An 18,656-nucleotide genomic window follows, 5' to 3' on the forward strand; every position below is an offset into this window, starting at 1 on the left:
TGATAGGGCTCTCCATGTAGGAACTCTAATAATATAGTATAAAAATTAAAAAAGTACAAATAACATAGACCAGACAAGGCATTGTAAACAACATCCAGAATAAGAGAAAAGAAGCACATTTCCTCATGGCAGTAATTTCAGGATAAAGTGTTTTTTTCCTTTTATAAACCATGTTTTTCTCCACATAATTCACGTTGCTATAGTTGCAAAATTGTGCCTCAAACAGAGACATTATTAAGAACCACTCCCAACTATTGGGATGAATGTAGTGTTTTCTTTCTTTAGGGTGTCTTTCTTTTTAACTTAACCCACACAAACCATCAAAAAGGCAAAAATACAAGTCCATATATCCATGAAGTACAAAATATGAAATGTACAGATTAAATGTAACATAATAAAAGCAGGCAAAAAAATGCCTCTTACAGTTGAAATGGCCACATATGACTCTTCAAGTTATATTGAAATGCAAAACTGATGACGATCACGTGGGTGATCCTACAAGTCCCATGCTGCCTCAGGGCTGGATTGTGCTACACAAAATAAACGTTCCTCATCGGGATGAGGTCAGGAGAGGGTTTGTAATACCAGATATGGTGCTCTGATGGAAGCTGCTACATGTAAATGGTCAGAGTATGTCCGTTATGCAGTGCATGATATACTGATCCTAGAGAAGGGAGATGGGGTTGGAGGTGAGTCCTTTGGAAGGCGGGTCAGCTGACCGCCTCAAGCACGTTTGAGCTTATCGATGTGGAAGGTGAGTTTGAGGGCGGGCCCGAGTTTCAGGCCCATGTATTTCATCATCATGTCACTACGCAGCAGCAGGAGCGCTTTGCCGTCAATCTCCTGCAGCAGAGGGAAGGCAGGAAAACAATCTTAGCTTTATATTTTCTAATACATAATACAGCTATATTCACCATTATGAGTGAATACATACATGTTTTCTGAAAAGGTCAGCGTGTGGGGCCAACACCGGGTCGATATCTCTGATATATTGCATAACGTCCTCCACGGTCCACAGGTTTGGGTCCTGACCACTGGGTCTCGGGCTTTCTCGGAAACTGCCTGAGAGGGAAAGAAGCTCAAACTTAAATCCATAAAGACGTTTTTTTAGTGGGTATTTAATCTGACAATATTGTTATGCAACTTCAGATTTTCCCAATAATCAACAAACGGATCAAACCTTATAATTCACTACCAAAACACCAAACAAATCAACCGTTCAAAATCAACATGTTTGGTTGGAATAATGCTAATCTTTAGCAGGTCAAATAAATCACCATTCTATTATTATTTATATTATTATTAAGCCCTTTGCAAATATCATGTAGTTACTAAACTGCCCAAAATGCCCAAAATGTCTGTAATGTCTGTAACGTAAACTGCCTTGTCCACACGTCTGCAAGGTTCTAGGTGTTTGAACATGTCCATAACACTGAATATTGTATACTCAGTATACTGTTCATTAGTCCACTGTTTAATAACCATATTTGCCTTTCCAAATTATTGCAAGATAAGAAGAAATATTTGCTGCAAAGATCAGAGTTGTGTCAAAGGATTATATACAGCTGTATTATGTTTTAGTGTCTGAAAAGCATTTGTCTGATCGCTCACTTAGAAGCTTTAAAATTGCTTCACAGCGTAAACAGCGCTAAAGTTTTGTGTATCCGTGTTTTCCTACCTGTCGAGTTGTTATGATGCAGCAGCTTGGAGGGAGACCTCAGGCCAGCAGTTTGTACCGTACAGTTTGGAGAGAGAGGGCTCTTCTTTAAGTGCTCTGATATGTTGACGCTGTTCTCCATGAAGGAGTCACCTGGGGACGATGTAAACAGAAGAAATGCACGGTGAGATACAGTACGCCTTATTCACATGAGACTTTTTAGCATATCACAGACGGAAAAGCGCAGGTGTTTATAGTCGCGTTAATGATGGCTGTCTTCCATTTAGCTGCTTACATTTCATGGTCCTGGTTGTGTGCATGCTGACTGCCTGTCATGGCTTTCTCAGACACCTGAATAGAACCGAGCCATTGTTTAAGTTCTTATTAACACCTGTGCTTTTCCTCCTGTTAGAAGTTAATATGTCCGCTGTGAAAAAAGCCAATTTAAACATAAAGCCTAAACACTACAAAAATAACACTAAGGCTCCCCAAGCCAAAGTAAAATCATTTATGAATATAAAGTGATTGTTGTGCTGGATGTAAAAATCAATACAAAATAAATGCAAATTAATAATTCATATATATTTCACAGTTAAAACCCTCGGAGTCCTGCAGTGATTCGACTGTGTGTTCTGGTCTTCTGTAAAAGCGGGAAGCCCTTTTGGAGGATATTACCCTTTAACATAAATCTCTTCAAATATTCCATTAACTTAATTAAAAGCAAAGGAAATTGAAAGATGATTAAATGATTAAACTCCTGCCCCCCGAACTTAACACCACTCACTCCTGAGCCAAGAGCTTCTCCTCTTTTACTGCCTCCTTTTATGGGATTCTATAAGAATTTACTGGACAACTCGGAGCGGTCGATTATCGGGATTAAATGTCTTTACGTAAAATGTGGTGCAGCGTTTAGGGTTGAAAGCCACTGGCTATATAAACAAGCACATTACACATGAGTGGCTTGTTTAAACAGTGAAATCATTTGATGCAAGTGTTTTTCCATTTAATTTTTTCCATTTTAATGCTTATATAATTGGTACAGTAAAGGAAGAGAGGTCCATCTTAGATTTAAAAAAGAGGGGAAAAAATCTGGACAATAATAAAAGTAACAAACCATCAACGGAGTGCCGGGGGATCTTGGCCAGCTTCTGAGGCAGGGGGCTGTTATATTCGGTGAGGAACCGCTTCGTGCCTCGGCCCGGACCTGTCGTCAGGCTGTCACCAAAACTTCTCCTGTCTGGAAATCAGCACATGTAGAGGAATGAATGTGGAGGTACAGATAAGTGAAGCAGACTGTAAAACATTTGGTCTGTTTTTATAAGTCAGAGAGGTTAAACAGCAGAAGAAAGAAAGTAGCATTTATATCAATAGTAATAGTTCAATATGATCACACTGGAGGGTTTTGACTTGTTAGATGAATGATAGGCGGGTCTACAGCATTCACATAAAACTCCCCCTAGCACTAGCGCGCCCCTTAGACAATAAAACATCATCGACATGAGTGAACACAGCATGAGCGGTGGACACATGAGTTTATTAACCACTACTAACTTTGATCCTTATTGTTAAAAGGCTCCGTGGTGACTGGCTAGTTGTTGTTGTAGTGGGTAAACTAGCATGTTGCAAGACTGCACACGGGCTCATCTGCACCGATTAAACGGCAGAGGGTTGAAACAGTAGTACTCTGCCAGCCGGGTTTCTTTTGCTGATAACTGTGATTACTGATCTTTTAAAACGACTTTGTTGTTCATAATGTATCGTTCTGTATGGAAAAGAGGAGGTGAGTCCCTGGGACGCATGGATAGTGAGTTTACTGCGCCCCTTTAGATTTTAATGTACCAGAGACGCACAATGCGTACCTAGCAACATGGGGTGGGGGACTGGGTCTGTGTTATGAAAGAATTGTGGTGGTAACAGTCACTAGGTCCACCCCATGGTTGGCATCACATAACCATGGTCATGCGGTTACCGTGATCGCCCTAATGTATCATGCAACTTCTTTTACTCAAGTGAAATAAGAACCAGCCTGAAAAATGTTGGTATATCTGATTCATCTTGTTCCCAAAACATCTAAACTCCTGGCAGAAAATTTGAATTTATCCACATATAAACAAGATATTTTGCTTTTTTATACAGCTGTGTAGAAAATGTTCAGACACTCATGGAAGGTAGACGGTGCTCCTCCCCTGATTATGCACAAGATTTGTTTCTTAGAAGGTAACAACCAAGATGTCCACATGGGTACGGCTGACGGATTTACTTTTGGTGTTTTAACTCCTTTAAGAACTAGAAATAAAACATTAAAAGGACCAGTGTGTGTGTGTCCCAAGTCACATAACGCTGCTGTAAACTAAGCTAAACATTTTCATTGAGCCCATATAACCACGATCTATCACCGACCTGTAGTGTATGTGTGACTGTCATAGTGCAGGCCTCCTCTGGCTACAGGCTGGCTCCCAAACAGAGGATCGCAGTGGAGGTTGTGGCAGAGTTTCTCCAGGAAGCGGAGCACGTAGGTGACACTGCTGACAGTGGGCAGGGTCAGGGTGTGCTGCTGCTGGTCAAAGTAAGCTACGGAGGACAAATGAGGGCAAAGGACAGAGGATCACAATCTGTTCCTTAAGTGCAAATACACAAATTTAACTCACTACATTCTGCTCTAATGAAAGATAATTGAAGACAGCTGTGACATCGCCACAATAAACAAGTAAACAACAAAGCAACCGACTCTTAAAACGCTGCTTTTTAAAGGACTTTCCACATTGGGAAAGAGCTAAAGAGAAAATATATTCCTTTAAAAAATGAGTGCGTAATTCCCACCTGAAATGACTTCGCCTCCTTGTCCAGACTTTAGACAGGAGAACACTGTTGCCTGGTTGTGTGCAGAGTCGACACAGGCCTGAACACACTGCTGAAGCACTGACGAGGCCCGGCCTGGCCCGAAGTGGTCCGGGAGCTGCTGGATACGCCGCTGGTCCAAATGGGGTCCCACTTTGCCGTACTTGTTTAGGTACACGCAAACTAGAAGGCAAAATGACACCAGGCGACATTATCGAGGATATATGACCTAGTTGATTGTTTAACCCATCAATGATAAAGTGCAGTATGTCCATGTGTGTGTGTGTTGTACCTGTGGGCGCCTGTAGTGCAGAGTTGGGGATGGTGGCGTTGTCCAGAGGCACAGTGCTGGTGTCAGGCTCTGGGGTGGTGCTGGTGGGAGACGTGGGGACTGGATTAGGTACCACACGTGGTTTTCTCTGGATACAAACACACACATTCAGATGATTTACAGCATTTGTCTCTTCTGCTGGTTCAATGTGATATCCTGTGAATCAGAGATGCCTGTGTGAATGTGCGCGTGTCCGAGTAGCTACCTTGCTGCCTGGCTTGGGCCCTCTTTTCTTTGGGATCTTGATGGGTTCGGCCTGAGTCTGGGCCTGCTGCAGAGCTATCCTCTGTGCCCAGTTAGCAGGCAGTCTGCCCCGGGTTCGTCCTGGACCCGTCACCGGCCGTCCTGGACCGGCCATTGCATCTTCCAGCCAGCCTGCTCTCTTTGCCCAACCCAACTGCAGAAAAAGAGTCATGGAGACGTGAGAGTCAAGAGGAGGTAACTCTGAATTCTGCTGCTACCCAAATACAATAAAAGTGAAAGCATTTTTTTCTGCATAGTTCAGGGGCCGTGCAGAGAAAATAAAGCCACAAATATCTGCACGACTAGGCGCGATTACAACTGTCCGTCTTTGGTATCTCCTAACCGCGTCTTTCCTACCTTGCTGCCAGGCTTGGGCCCTCGTTTCTTGGGGACCTTGATGGGCTCCAGGCCTTTGCCCGGCGGGATGCTCGGTGGTCCCAGCGTTGCGCCCTTCTGACCCCACAGCGCCGTCACCTTGGTTTTCCTGCGGCCTGGCTTGCGTCCTCTCTGACCTGGAGGTCTACCCACCGTCGGGGTGGGGTGCATGGCTGGGCTCTCCACACTCCCGTCTGTCAGTGCCCCAATGCTCTTAGGCAACACAACTGCAGGGGCAGAGATGGCAGACAAAAAGAAAAGTGGCGGTTGAGTAAGTGCTTTTGCATAACAGTGTTAGAGAACTAATGTTATAGCTTCAGGCTAACCCTTTAATCAAAGAGGGTGCAGAGAAATATGATAATGTTTGCACAGTCAGAACAGTTATTATTTCATTAATTGCATTCACAAGTTAGAAAATATTTCTTCCCCAATGTGAGCATTTTATAAGTAATATGTGAATGTGAATAACCGGATAAAAGATATTGGTTCATTCAAAATTAATCACAACACACACACATCCCACGCAACATTCATGCTAACAAACGGCAGGATGAGTCATGCACCTGACTGCACACACATCCCAGAATCCTTTATGCTGTCGGCTGTAATGTCCCTGTTTTTCACTCTGCAGCCAACCAAGAAGAAAGTTGTATAATACACACACACACCACACACACATAATGCCCTTAAATGCTAAACAGAACGTCACGTCCACTTTAATTTATCTACATGTTGCATTAAAGTTTCTAAAAGTCAATAAATCCTTCAGGTCCTTCGATGCAGAATTAAATCCCGTCTGCTCTGAACACCTGAGCTCCAGCTTCTCGCAGCAGCGGAGAAGGTCAAACGTTCCCGGCAGTGAAACATTTTTTTCCTCGCTTGAACTTCCTTCCTCAGTTAAAAGCCCGAGGACACCACCCTGACTCTCTGAAATTGTAGTATGCTGCTCAGAAAGGGAGAGAACAGGTAGAGAGAAGGAAAGGGGGTGAGAGGTTACATCGAGATGTGCATGCGCCGAGTCGCTAAATAAGACTGCGTCTGTGAAGTTTAATAGTTCAGTGAATGTGAGTGTTGTCTGCATATAAATGAGGTCACAGATCTTAGATGCAGCCATTAATTATGATGCACTGTCTTGCAATAAACAACTTTACAGAAAAACCCTGATTTTCTACAAAGCTCTATTTGTATCATCTCACGCAAAATGTTTGAGGGGATTTTTGCCCATGTTCTGAGAACTTTGTTTGTAGTACTCAAAGCACTGATGATTCATATTTAACATAAGAAACAGCCACATGACTTTCAAGATTTATACAATATTTGTTTTGTTTTTTATATAGATATAATCTTGAATATTTTCATGTAAATAAATGTCTGTTCAGTCACTATCTATCGCCAAATGAGGTAACACAAGGTGATTGAGCCTATGGCCCACTGATGAAAGCATTTGCAGTATAACAGACTGGGTGTCTGCGTCTCTGTGGCCCAGTTAGTGACATGTTTTCCATCACCCAGCAGTGGTTGGTCTGCCAGAGAGGGTAGGCGGAGCTAAGCGGATGCCTTTTCCGGTCTCTGCAAGTGTTGCGAGTAAACAGTAATCTACTATGGCTGAACAAAGAAAGAAAAGATCGATGACTACAGATACAACTTCAAAAATAAATGGAAAGCAACCGTCAGCGAGAATTACAACCGAAGCCAACCGTGGACGTCACACATGCGACACTGTCTGGATATCTGGGAAGTGTGCTCCTGCAATTACCGTTTATCGCCACAGGTGCCGCCAAAGAGAACAAAACTGAGATCTTGGAGATTATATCTTTAATTCTACAATCAAAATCCAGGGTTAACTCCAACAACTGGGATCTTAAAACCTGGGCCTTTCTGCAAGGTGGGTGTTACGCCCCACCCTAAGAGCCCTATGGAGCAAACAACTATCCACCATCACCATGTGAAACACCCTAAAACACTCAAATACATAGTGTTATAGGAGCTTAGTCTAGTACAAGCTACTGAGGGGTTTGACCCAGGAGCGAATTATCTGACGCGCTTAATTGTCCAAATTTCCTTACTGTGTTAGTTTCAGGAACGAGTCCACAAGTCTCCATTGATTGTTCCATCAACCAAGGTTTATTCTGTGCACAACAATAATGTGAGTCCCGTCATCCAAACATCTGAGATTCAAATCTTGTGCTTTAGCGGTCAAAAACCCGTTTGCCCTTCCGGGGTCACACAACACCTCACGGCAACAGATGTCCCACTACCTTTATTGCTGTGGCCTGAATGACCACAGCGCCACCTACTGTAACAACAAAATACAAATTCACCCTGCTTCCCCATAACATTGCATTTGGCTCCTACACATAGGATTTATTTAAGGACAATCCAACAACTAAAACATTAGAAAAAAGTATATTTATGGTTGGTATGTGCCCAATTCCCCGACCACACAAAACCGCCAAAAACTCTAATTGAACCAACAAAAGATGAAGATGAAGCAGAGAAAAACAAAGGCTGGAAGACATCAGGCAAGAGGTGAAGGAGCCGTTTGCAAAGAGAAGACAGAAGTAATCAAAGATGATGTTGTTTTTGCTCTACCTTCAAGTCTCTGCTGGCTGGGATAAAAAGAAGAAATGTGTTATGAACACCTTTAAAAGCCTGAGGAATAAACCCTAATAAAGAAGCAAGCTGCTGACAGCTGTGAGACTGCCTTAAAATTTATCTCTCACACTCCCACCCAGGAACACACGCCCTCCCTTTCTTGATGGGAAGCGTTTCAGAAATCACATGAACTGCAGGAGGAACGCACATGGTGAAACCACAGGGCTTGTATTAAATACATAAAAAACAACCAAATAAGCAGGGTGCTCGACTTACTTATAGACGCCGGAACAGCTGGCAGAACTTAGCGTGCATGGAAAAACAACCACAGAGTTTGGGCAGAGTAGCTGGCTTCAAATGCACCTGCAAGCCCATACATACAAAGTGCACAAACTAAAAGGCACTGGTATTCATCCAGGTTCAACTGAGGGCAGATTTACGAGAGGAGCGACCACATTCATTAACGCAGGTCTCGGCCCGTGGGGCTGTATTTATTAAACACACTTTCACACTGGCGCACAAATCAATGCAGAGCTCGGTCTGCAGGCGACTGCTACTTTTCAGACTGTGAATCCGAGAGAAAACAAGACACCTGATTGATCCTGCACAGACAGGACGATTCCAAGATAATATGTTTAAAAGGTTTAAGAGCTCAAGGTTACACGTTCACTGATCAATGGAAGAGCTTGTAAATAGAGCCAAACACACGCACAACAAGCAAGCCCTCCTTTTTCCCTCCTCCCTGAGTGCACTGAGTTCATTGAGTTCACAAAGCCACCAAACACACACACGCTTCATATTACAGGAAGATCACTTCAAAAGAGCATTTAATCCATCAATCCGACGGCGTTCCTCTAACACTGTTCGTCTTTACTCACCTCTCTGGCCCAAACAAAAGTCCAAAGTGTGGTCGTCTGCACAGCTGTCCTCAGATTCACCCTCTCTTCCTGCCCTGTCCTCCTCTACCACTCTTCCTCTGCGTTGCTCCTCCTCTCTTTCTTTTTCCACCCTTCTCCTCCTCTCTCCTCCCACCATCTGCCGACAATGTAAACAATCCACCTTTCACAGCGTATGCCTGTCTTTTCTCCCCGGGCCTGTCTCCTCTCTTAACTCATTCTTTCCGAGGTGTGTGATCAGACCGTAAGCCGGGGTGCCAACAGGGGGCCTGTGGAGGGGCACCCTGGCTCGCTTCAACCGCGTCACGGCCCCACTCCGCCAACTGGGTGAGAGCCAGGCCTTCATAAAACACAAGCAGGCTACAAAGACATGTCCTGCCTCCCTATTTCCCTCCTTCCTTTTCCTCTCCTTCAAACACTGGATCCTAAACAGATGAGTGCAGCTGACCTTGAGCTGACAACCCTTGCATCTACTGCTTCCTTTCATGTTGCTAAAATAAGCATCTGGTTCTGGCTTTTTCTCTTGTTTAGGGAGTAAACATAGCAAGAACTTCTGAAGGGCTCAAGCTTTAAGAGAAAAAAGCCTGGAGACAAGACACGACTGAAGATTGTAAGTATTGTGAGCTCTGTTAACTGTCAGACTGAGGTGCCAATGTACGGAAATCACAGGCATACTGACTGTACTGGATGTCACTGGTTAATGGCAGTTCGGCACAGCTGAACATGTTATCTGGAGAGAGACATTCAACACGGTGAGGATATAAAAACTTGACTTGATCAACTGTTGCTAATGATGCCTTCAGGCAGATGATGCACTTACATCACACTGCAAACTGTGATGCACTCACTGAACACACAAACACTTTTAAAGTGATCACAGCAGTAAGAGTGGATTAAATCTGATTAAATTATGCGGCTAACAAATCTGGAACTATTCTTGGATTTATTAACTCATCGAAAGATGTCATATGCACTCTTTTATCACAAACATGCTTTTTATAAGCTGGATATGCTAAGGAGAAGGGTCTCAGATTCTATCAGTGTAAATGTAGAAATTCAGTTGGTGGACAAAATGAAAGCAATGTCTTTACAGTGTAGTGTAATCCCACACAGGCAAAGAAAAGGTAGCACCCTTATGAAGGGCTCAGTTTTTCTTGAGAGTCATTGATGTGTAAATCCAACTCTATGTAATTATTACAGCTAAGATCAAATATACTTAAGGAGAATAACCCTCACAGCGCAATATAACGAAATACACCTCTTTTTTTAACCTCTGAACACCCACACAGGTGTTTTAAGTTAACCCCACTGATTGGACCTCTGCTCCGGTTCAATTAGTTTTTTGCTTTAATGAGGATTTTGTGTGGTCAGCCATCTCAACATGCCAAAAGGAACGATAAAAGTTTTAGTTGTGGCTGAAGAGAGAAGCCCTTTTTACACTGCGGTTCGCCTACAACGTTGCGGCGTTGCGGAAGCAAAACGTGCGCGAGGTGTAAACAAAGCGCGTGCTTCAAACACTTTTACTCTGATGTTGTTTCGCCTCTGTTCCTACCTCCGATGCCGGCTCAGAGGCGAACGACTTCGTCCCACCATTCCACCTCCGTGTGTTTCACATAGAAGACTGAACGTAACAGAGGCGTTATAAACCTGCCTTGAACTGGCAGTGTAAAAGGGCTAGAGACACTGAATTTTGAATCAATCAATCAATTTGTGCACACTTTCACTGTCCTGAAAAAGATGTCCAATCAGGGAAATAAGTGAAAACACCTGTGTCCGGGCAACCAAACTCCTCACTTCTAATTGGCTTTAGTGGTATCTAGCCTGCAGACAGACTTGAGTTTAGCTTTTGGAACATCCTCCTCAACATTACCATGGAGGGGAGCATCATTTTGTTTGTGGAGCATCTCAGGATGTCAACAATTGGACATTAGAAGGTTAGTCACAAACCACTTTCTAATGAAGAAAATGTCCAATGAAAACCGCTGAAAGTTTGTTCTGTTGATCAACCAGAGTAACACAGAGTGTTTCAGAAAGATATAGAATCAAACTGTTTTTCCACAAAGTGAACGCACCACCATGGAACAGCAGCGAGAGTAAAAAAAAAACACCGGGACCAGAGCACAGTACTTGGACAAAGAATCAAAATGGTCTAAATGGCTGGACACCACTGAGAGTCGTTTTCTCTGGAACAGAACTAGTTTCTAAAAGTGTCTTCTTGCATTGACTTGCACTTAATGGTTCACATTAAACAAGTAGTAGTGTACAGAATGAATAAAAGAGATTGGGAAGAAGATGAAACCCTGGCTCCTTTCTCAACTCTGCACAGCTGGCCACACGCTACATGAAGTGGGTGTCAATGACAGATTGTCAGTTTTGGATACAAACTGAGGAGACGTGAGAAAAAGGGGAATGTTGTCAGCTATTGGACCATCAGACAGGCACTTATATTTGTGGTTTAAAGGTAAGAGGAACAACTTTTAAAAGTGGCCAGCGCCCTTCTTCATAAAACCTCCCACCCACTGTTAAGATCCTGACCTTTGGTTCCAGGCGGCTGAAGGTTGTCTCCAGTGAGGGTGCACCAGCCCACAGGGAAGATGTCACGCGAGTCGTAGCGGCAGTAGTAGTCAAAGGCTCCCCGCCAGCCATCAAAGGTGACCAGCACCTCGACGCCGCGCAGGGCACCCACTGTGGCCGGGCAGATAAAGTGAGGATTTTTACGGTCCACCGCCTCCAGCTTCATGCCAACCTGGAAGGAGTTCTGCTCTGGGGCGGGAGGCTCCTGCTGGGGGACACACAGAGGAAAAAAAGGGGGGGGGTAGTAGTTCAGTGGAAAGCACAGAGGATGAGTGAGCACAGTGGGATGAGCTCGAGAGCCTTGCACAGGTACCTTGTGAAAGATGCGAGAGGGCGCCATCTCAGCTCCATTTAGTGTTTTTAGAAGAAACATGGGCCAGGACGACGCGTTGAGACGGAAACCTGAAGAAGAAGGCGATTGTTTTTAGAACAAAGGATTGTGGGACTATATTGATCGTGACTAACCATGGATCTAACCATGTTTCCTATTGTTAATCGAGGCTTCTCAGTCATCTGACGACGTCGCCTTGGCTCCGATAAATCACAATGAGCATTTCTTTCATAATTTATTGACATTTCTAACACTTCACCGTATAGTTTATTTAAGTCAGTTAGAAAATGAATCGTTTGTGGCAGCGCTCGAAACAATCAGTCACACTTTATGGTAATCGTGTAAATTGGCAGACATAACTGTGTTCATGTGTCTTATCCCTCTGGTATTCAATAAAGATGCTGTGTGTAGGAGGCTGAGTCAGGGAGTTATTTATAGGCACTAACATGACACATTCACATTCTGTGCTGTCGCTCACTGACTCCTTGTAGACACCTAAACTTTAAAATAATTGAACGGTACAAAACATACCCAGAAGGCAGCAAGAAACCTTTAACAATGATTTGTGCGTCTTTACCGAGCGGTGGCTGCAGCATGCCTCCGTTCTTCTCACAGTTGCCGATCGGCTGGATCTCTGACGAGTCCACCAGGCGCCAGAAGTCGTTCTTGTTATCGGACCCGTCCAAGCGCAGCCGCAGCCGAGAGCCTGTCAGGCCAACCACTGTGGCGATGCAGGTGGACGTCGTGTTTCGCGGGTCCTGGGCCTCCAGCTTCATCCCTGCCTTGAACTCGTTGAGAGGAGGTGTGAGGCTCTAGATAGTGACAGCAGACAAGCGGAGAGATGATTTTATAAAATGAATAATCGCAGGAGAGGTGTTTATAAATGGATCTGATAAATCTGATGAATCATGCTCACCTGTCTGAAGCAAGAAGAGGGTGCTGCGATGGCACCTGTCTCTTTCAGGTATTTCTCCCAGCTGAAGTGCCCTGTAGAAAAACAGGGAGCAATAAGAAATCCTATTCTGAAAAGTTTGATAAATGTAACATTTTTTATTAATTTTGACTTGTGAGCCCCGACACCACGAGACATGAGGCACCAAACTGTATCATTCTGATTAATGAAACTACGCTGAGATAAATCCTCGGGCACTATTTCCTGCTGAAATTGCCCAGAACTCACTTCATATATCACAGGCCGCTGTGGGTTATTTACCTTGATACTGTGAGGGCACCCGGGAGGGCCGTCCACTCCGGGCATGCTTGATCCGTCTGGCATCTTTCCACTCGATAGCTGCAGGAGCCAAGAACACAGAACAAGCTCTCAACTACAGGTGATTTTCGCATCAGTCAGTACCTTGCAATACCTGCCAAACTCGCTGCCCCAAACATTATCTGTGATTACAGGACTATTACGGGATAATATATGAACCTGGAAACACAGAAAAAGCAAAGAGACTGTCTGAAATAACTACCTGCAAAGAAACTACATTACAACTATTAAGGAGTATTGTTATCATAGTGGAATATGCATAATAAATTCTTACCTTTCTGTGGGACAGGTTTCCTCATGCTCCAACAATACTGACCAAGCTCACAACACAACAGCCTCCTCTCTAAAGGCAAGGAGAACAAACACAAAGCAGCTATGTTAGAGCAATGTGAAGAGGAGAGGAGATCTGACTGACTGTTATTTGTGTATGCTTTGACGGATTAATTTGTCTGATTATTTTGAGTTTTAGTCATGTCACAAACACTTAGAAGACACTACATGTATCACCCTAAAGTCTACAGAAACGAGAGTAGATGACGAGGCTTCTTAAATACTTGCATTGGATGAAATAGGGCAGCTCTTTAAAAAAAGGTACAAGCATTATATAACTTGTAGAAATTCTAGTGCACATCCTAAAGATTTCCATAATTCGTCACTGTGTCTGGCTGAATTTGGAGGATATATTTCTATTTGATAGAAAAGTGCACAACCACAAAAACTTAATTCAGATTATTTTATTCAGTATAAATATAAAGTAATAGGGGTTTGGGTTCTTGATTGTTTTTGTACATAGTTGTACTTTTTGCACAAGTTGAAACAAAAATATTAACACAGCTGTACGAGTACTGGGTAATACTTTTTAAGTGTTGAGAAATAAAGAAGTCTGGGACTAATGAGAAGGAAAAATTAAGTAGAAGCACACACTTTTGCATTGTTCTGAGCGTACCTGTTTTTATATTTTATTATATTTTGTATTCTGTATTTTATGCCATCATAATGCACTGTTTCAACTGTGTAAAGCACTTTGAATTGCTCTATGGATGAATGATGCTTTATAAATAAACTTGCCTTGCCTTGCCTTGCGGGCACAAACTTGTTGTTAAAAATTGTTAAGACGTTAACAGCAGGAGTGTATTATTAACTAGAATAACACCACGCTGATAAAAAGCCCTGTGAAGTCAGACGACACATTAAGTGCCCGCATGTACATTTTACTGTGTTTCAAAGGGAAACCAGAGAGCTGCCCTTGTTATCTTTAAAGCTAACTGGCCTTCTCTGCAGGCAGGGGGTCGTCACGGGAGGCAAGTTCAACAAAGCGACAGAAAACCATGCCAACAATGTACCACATATGGGTTTAATTCGCTATGTCACACTTAAAAGATTAATTAAAAGATCAAAATACCTTGAAGCTCCTTACTGTACTTGATATAAGTGGTGGTGAAAACACACACTCTCAATATAAAGTAAAACATAATAAAACTTCAGCATCAAAAATCACCATAAAGTTGAATCATCAATCTTTTAGTCACTTAAACTCACATCTAATTTTCTATCATTGCTATTTCACAATAACATAATTAAACACTGTTCACTTCTGTATTTTTCTTCTTTGTTTATTGTTTTGTTTGCTTTTCTTCTTTTTCGTGCCAGTCAACCTTACATATTCTATCTTTTAGCATTTTTCACTTTTCTGCCAGGTGTCTGGTTCTGTATGGTGTGGATTTGTGTTGTTGAAAACTTGAGATTCAATCAATTTTAAGTCATAAAAAAACTGTGCTGTAGCATGCACTTTCTCATTTTGTTTTGAGGCTGTAACCCAAACACCAACTTTACCCACCAGACACAACATGCAGGTCAACAGGTCAAACTGATATAAACAATGCTTTCAGGCGGCTGTTTCTCCTGTCCCACTGTGACCACAATTCAATGTGGCATTTATCAGACACAAGATAAACTAAAATAATCCAAAAAATTCATAATAGTTTGTATTAGTCGGTCTCTTATCATACCAAAGCTAGAATAACAGGCGTCAGTACTGACAGAGTAAAGTTAGACCATCTGCCAAATATTTGAATTTCTAGAAAAACAAACTAGCTCTTATTATGAGAGCTTACATAAATATAATCTATAAAAGAGCAATGCCAGAAGAGCCACAATGTATTAAAGATACGGTAGTGTTGATATGGACGCACCTACCTTAAAACTTCATAACCGTTTAGCAGCGTTTCTCCTCTCCGGATGATTTCCTTTTCAATAGAAGTGCGCCTTTTTCCTCCGCCGAGGGGGATGGCGTCCAAATTAAAGCGGCCCCACTCCCTGTTTGTCCGACAGTGACAGGAGGACAGACATAAGAGGAGCTCAGCAGGTACTTCACCCTACTTCTGTTGATAGCCCGGTGAGTGTTAAAAACCCTAACCTCAAACTACCACTTACTGTCTGACATCTACAGGGAACACAGCGTCCATTCACAGCCAAAACATTGCGTCTCACGTTGAAGAAACATGTTGAGCTCCATTCAAAACACAAAGCCAACACATGGGACCCCCCCCGCCCTCTCCTGTGCCACATTTGCATGCGCGCGAGATGCTCATTTACGTGACAGCATCGCTAAGTACGTTATCCAGGAGGTAACTCTACAGTGACTGTGATAATAAGCTTTAAATTTGACGGAAATAGTTCTGAATGGATATCAAACATGCATGCAGACAGTGCAGACAGCTCGTGCAGCATGCTAGGCTACGCACGGCTACACAAGAGACATGCCCACTGCCCAGGATGCTAGCTTAGCATGCTAGGTGGCTGGCTAGCTCGTTTGACCTGATTATAAATATTAGCATTAGCAAAGTGGGAGCGTAGCAGCACACTGAGGCTAGCTGGTGGTAATCTGGGCTCAATGCTGAAGCCTATGCTAAAAGGAGACGTTGCTCGGTGCGTCCGAGGTTGTTTACCTTGCTTTGTAACGTGTGTGTTTGTTTCTGATGTGGATTTAGCGCCTGTCCGCCATTTTTTTCCCCTACTCGATGAGGAGGGGGTGTTTTGCCAACATTTCTAGTTGGGCAGTCAGACAGACAGTCAGGCAGGAGGGCGAGCTGGAGGATGGAGAAAGGGTGAAACAACGACCGCTGGTGGCTAAACGACGGAATAACAAGAGTGGGAGAAAAATATACAATATTATAATAATGTAATAAAAAAAATAATATCAAAACAGAAATAAAAACACTGTTTAAAAATGTATGTGATATCTGCTGTACTTACACATGAAGAATATCTGCCCTTTTATACAGTAGCCTACAATTTGATCAAAATCAACCATAAATACATGATTTTCAATTATAAGCAGTCTGTGTGTTGTAAAACACACTCCAGTTCATCATTGATACAGTTAGCTAAAGCTAATGTAGTCAAGTGAAACTGCCCTGCAATAAGTTATTTTTATACTCAAGATAATCACTTACAGTATGTATACTACGCAATTTATTACATTTCAGCCCAACAGAGGTGTAACTAGCATTTTGTGACTTATTAAGATAAGATAGAACTTTATTAATCCCGAAGGAAATTATAGTTCCAGATAGCTCCAAAAATATAGTACAAAATTAGAGAAATACACAAAACAACTCATTTAAGTGAAAATTTAAAATATAAAGTTTATGGGTTAATACAAAAGAGACGGTGCTGAAAAGAAAAACAATATTAAAAGCTTAGACATATCAATATCAACATTTTTGCAATAAACTAATACCAGAATACCAATATTTATACTGTTCCCACATTGATCTCAGCAGTTATTTGTTTGTTAATACAGTAACACTCAAGTAGATCACTTGCACAAGTGCATAACATCGTAAAACTGTGTTGTTATTGAAAAAGTTATATGACATCGTGTTGAACCAACATTTTCCAGAAGACTGCTGAATTTCTCATAAAAAGACTGCCGAAACAGTGTTCAGTATTTATGTAGCTCTTTAATCTGAAATAAAGTTTTCATTAATAGTAAGCAGTCCTTTTATCACACAGTGTTAATAACCATAATCATTTATTTATTGCAAGAATATCAAAAGGAGATGAACAGTAAACGTTGTTATTGCAGCGTTACTGCCGAACAGAGCGCTGCTCTAGTTTCATTTAAACTGTGCTCTAGTTTGCGGTGTTTGACTAAAAATGTGGGGTGTTTGCCTTCAGCATAACATGAATAAAATTTGATTATCAGTGCACACAAAGCTTGACTTATTAACCACTATTTGCTCCAGTTACGGCTATTATAACAAGAATTATGGCACCATCAAATTGTTTTATGAAAAATAAATGTAATATTTCAAACATAACAGAATCCACACAGAGTGAACATCACTGGAGTACAGTGTGCCTGCAGTAGTGATATAAGCCTGGTACAGTATATATCTAAAGATATTCCAGATAAGTTCTGTGGGTGTGAAAATTAGAAATAGGGGCCATTTGGTAATGCCATGCCAATTAGGCTTGGGTAGCAGCTCTAACTATGTGATTTGAAGAAACACCCAGCAGTTCAATTGTGTGTAATGGTCACCTGGCAGCAGTGCTAATGCCCATTTCAGCCTACGCTGGGCAGGCCATGGCCCAGTGGCCCCCTGCACCCCAGGCAATTATGTTTGGTTTCACACGGTGAAAAGGGTTAATTGGCAGCGCCCACGCGCCTGATTGGACCTGTTTCACGCCTGTCGGCCTTCATCGCAGCAAAGGAAGCCCCAGTCCACCAGGCCCATTATTAGAACACACAAACACACACACACACCTCATGGACGCACACTGTACACAGAGTCTATTCTTAAAACGAATGTTCTTATGATCGGTCATATGTGGGGGAATAAACATGCACATAAGCTACACTCACAATATGAACTAAAACACGCATGAAAAACGTACGGCAATAAAAGTACACAACATTTACACAGAAAGCCTGCACTGCACTTCAGTTTTTATTGTCCTCATGCAGAGACATAAGTGTGTTCACAGTGGCATGCACGCAGGAATTATGCAAATCACTTTCTGGATGAGCCTAACTCGTACCACTAGGGGTCAGTGTTGTTTAACAAAAAGTAGATCCAGATAATTCTGCCTCTTTCCTCTCCGTGCATTCATTTCAGAATGATGGGTTTGTTCTCTCCTCTGAGCACAGCACAGTTAAACTTTTATTCCTGTTCTATTTCTTTAAAACCTTTTTTTGTTGAATAATTTGAAATAACATTTTTGTTTCCTCCTCACCGTTGTGCATTTGACGTCCATTTGTATTCTAGTTGTGCTGCCTGCGTTACTGTAATTACAGGCAAACCGAGTGTCGTGCGGTGAAGCCATGCCTGCTGTATATTGTGTGCCTGTCTGTTTGTCAGGGTCTCCATGTGGTTCTACTTTTTTATTAATAAGGCTTCAACCGCTGAGCTACCAGCAGTCTATGAAAGTCCATCAGCCATTATACAAGCCAGTTTGACAGGCAAATAACAACACTGACAACGTGTCCCCCGTCCAGCAACAGTCCGACAACAGTCCGCTGTAGAAGTACAAATCAGACT

General features: G+C 42.5%; 1 protein-coding gene across 2 annotated transcripts; it reads right to left on the bottom strand.

Moving 5' to 3' along the window:
- LOC138583827 (polycomb protein SCMH1-like) lies at window positions 1-16,122 on the bottom strand. Of its 2 annotated transcripts, XM_069655836.1 has the most exons (17): window positions 16,059-16,122; window positions 15,307-15,426; window positions 13,385-13,453; window positions 13,054-13,131; window positions 12,757-12,827; window positions 12,418-12,652; window positions 11,823-11,911; window positions 11,471-11,717; window positions 5,427-5,671; window positions 5,032-5,223; window positions 4,788-4,914; window positions 4,478-4,678; window positions 4,058-4,228; window positions 2,772-2,894; window positions 1,679-1,810; window positions 935-1,062; window positions 1-843 (listed from the first exon to the last, which is right to left on the bottom strand). In XM_069655836.1, the coding sequence occupies exons 3-17, from the start codon at window positions 13,407-13,409 to the stop codon at window positions 724-726; spliced, it is 2,184 nt and encodes a 727-aa protein (XP_069511937.1). In that variant the 5' UTR covers window positions 13,410-13,453; window positions 15,307-15,426; window positions 16,059-16,122; the 3' UTR covers window positions 1-723. The 2 variants fall into 2 exon arrangements, with proteins under 2 accessions (XP_069511937.1, XP_069511938.1); XM_069655837.1 differs by lacking the exon at window positions 16,059-16,122 and having other exon boundaries at window positions 15,307-15,431.
- Between the last annotated feature and the right edge of the window lie 2,534 nt (window positions 16,123-18,656).

The sequence above is a fragment of the Semicossyphus pulcher genome, unplaced genomic scaffold, assembly GCF_022749685.1.
Source record: "Semicossyphus pulcher isolate SPU_LCO1_2020_fin unplaced genomic scaffold, fSemPul1.0.p SCAF_9, whole genome shotgun sequence".
Classification (NCBI taxonomy): Eukaryota; Metazoa; Chordata; class Actinopteri; order Labriformes; family Labridae; genus Semicossyphus; species Semicossyphus pulcher.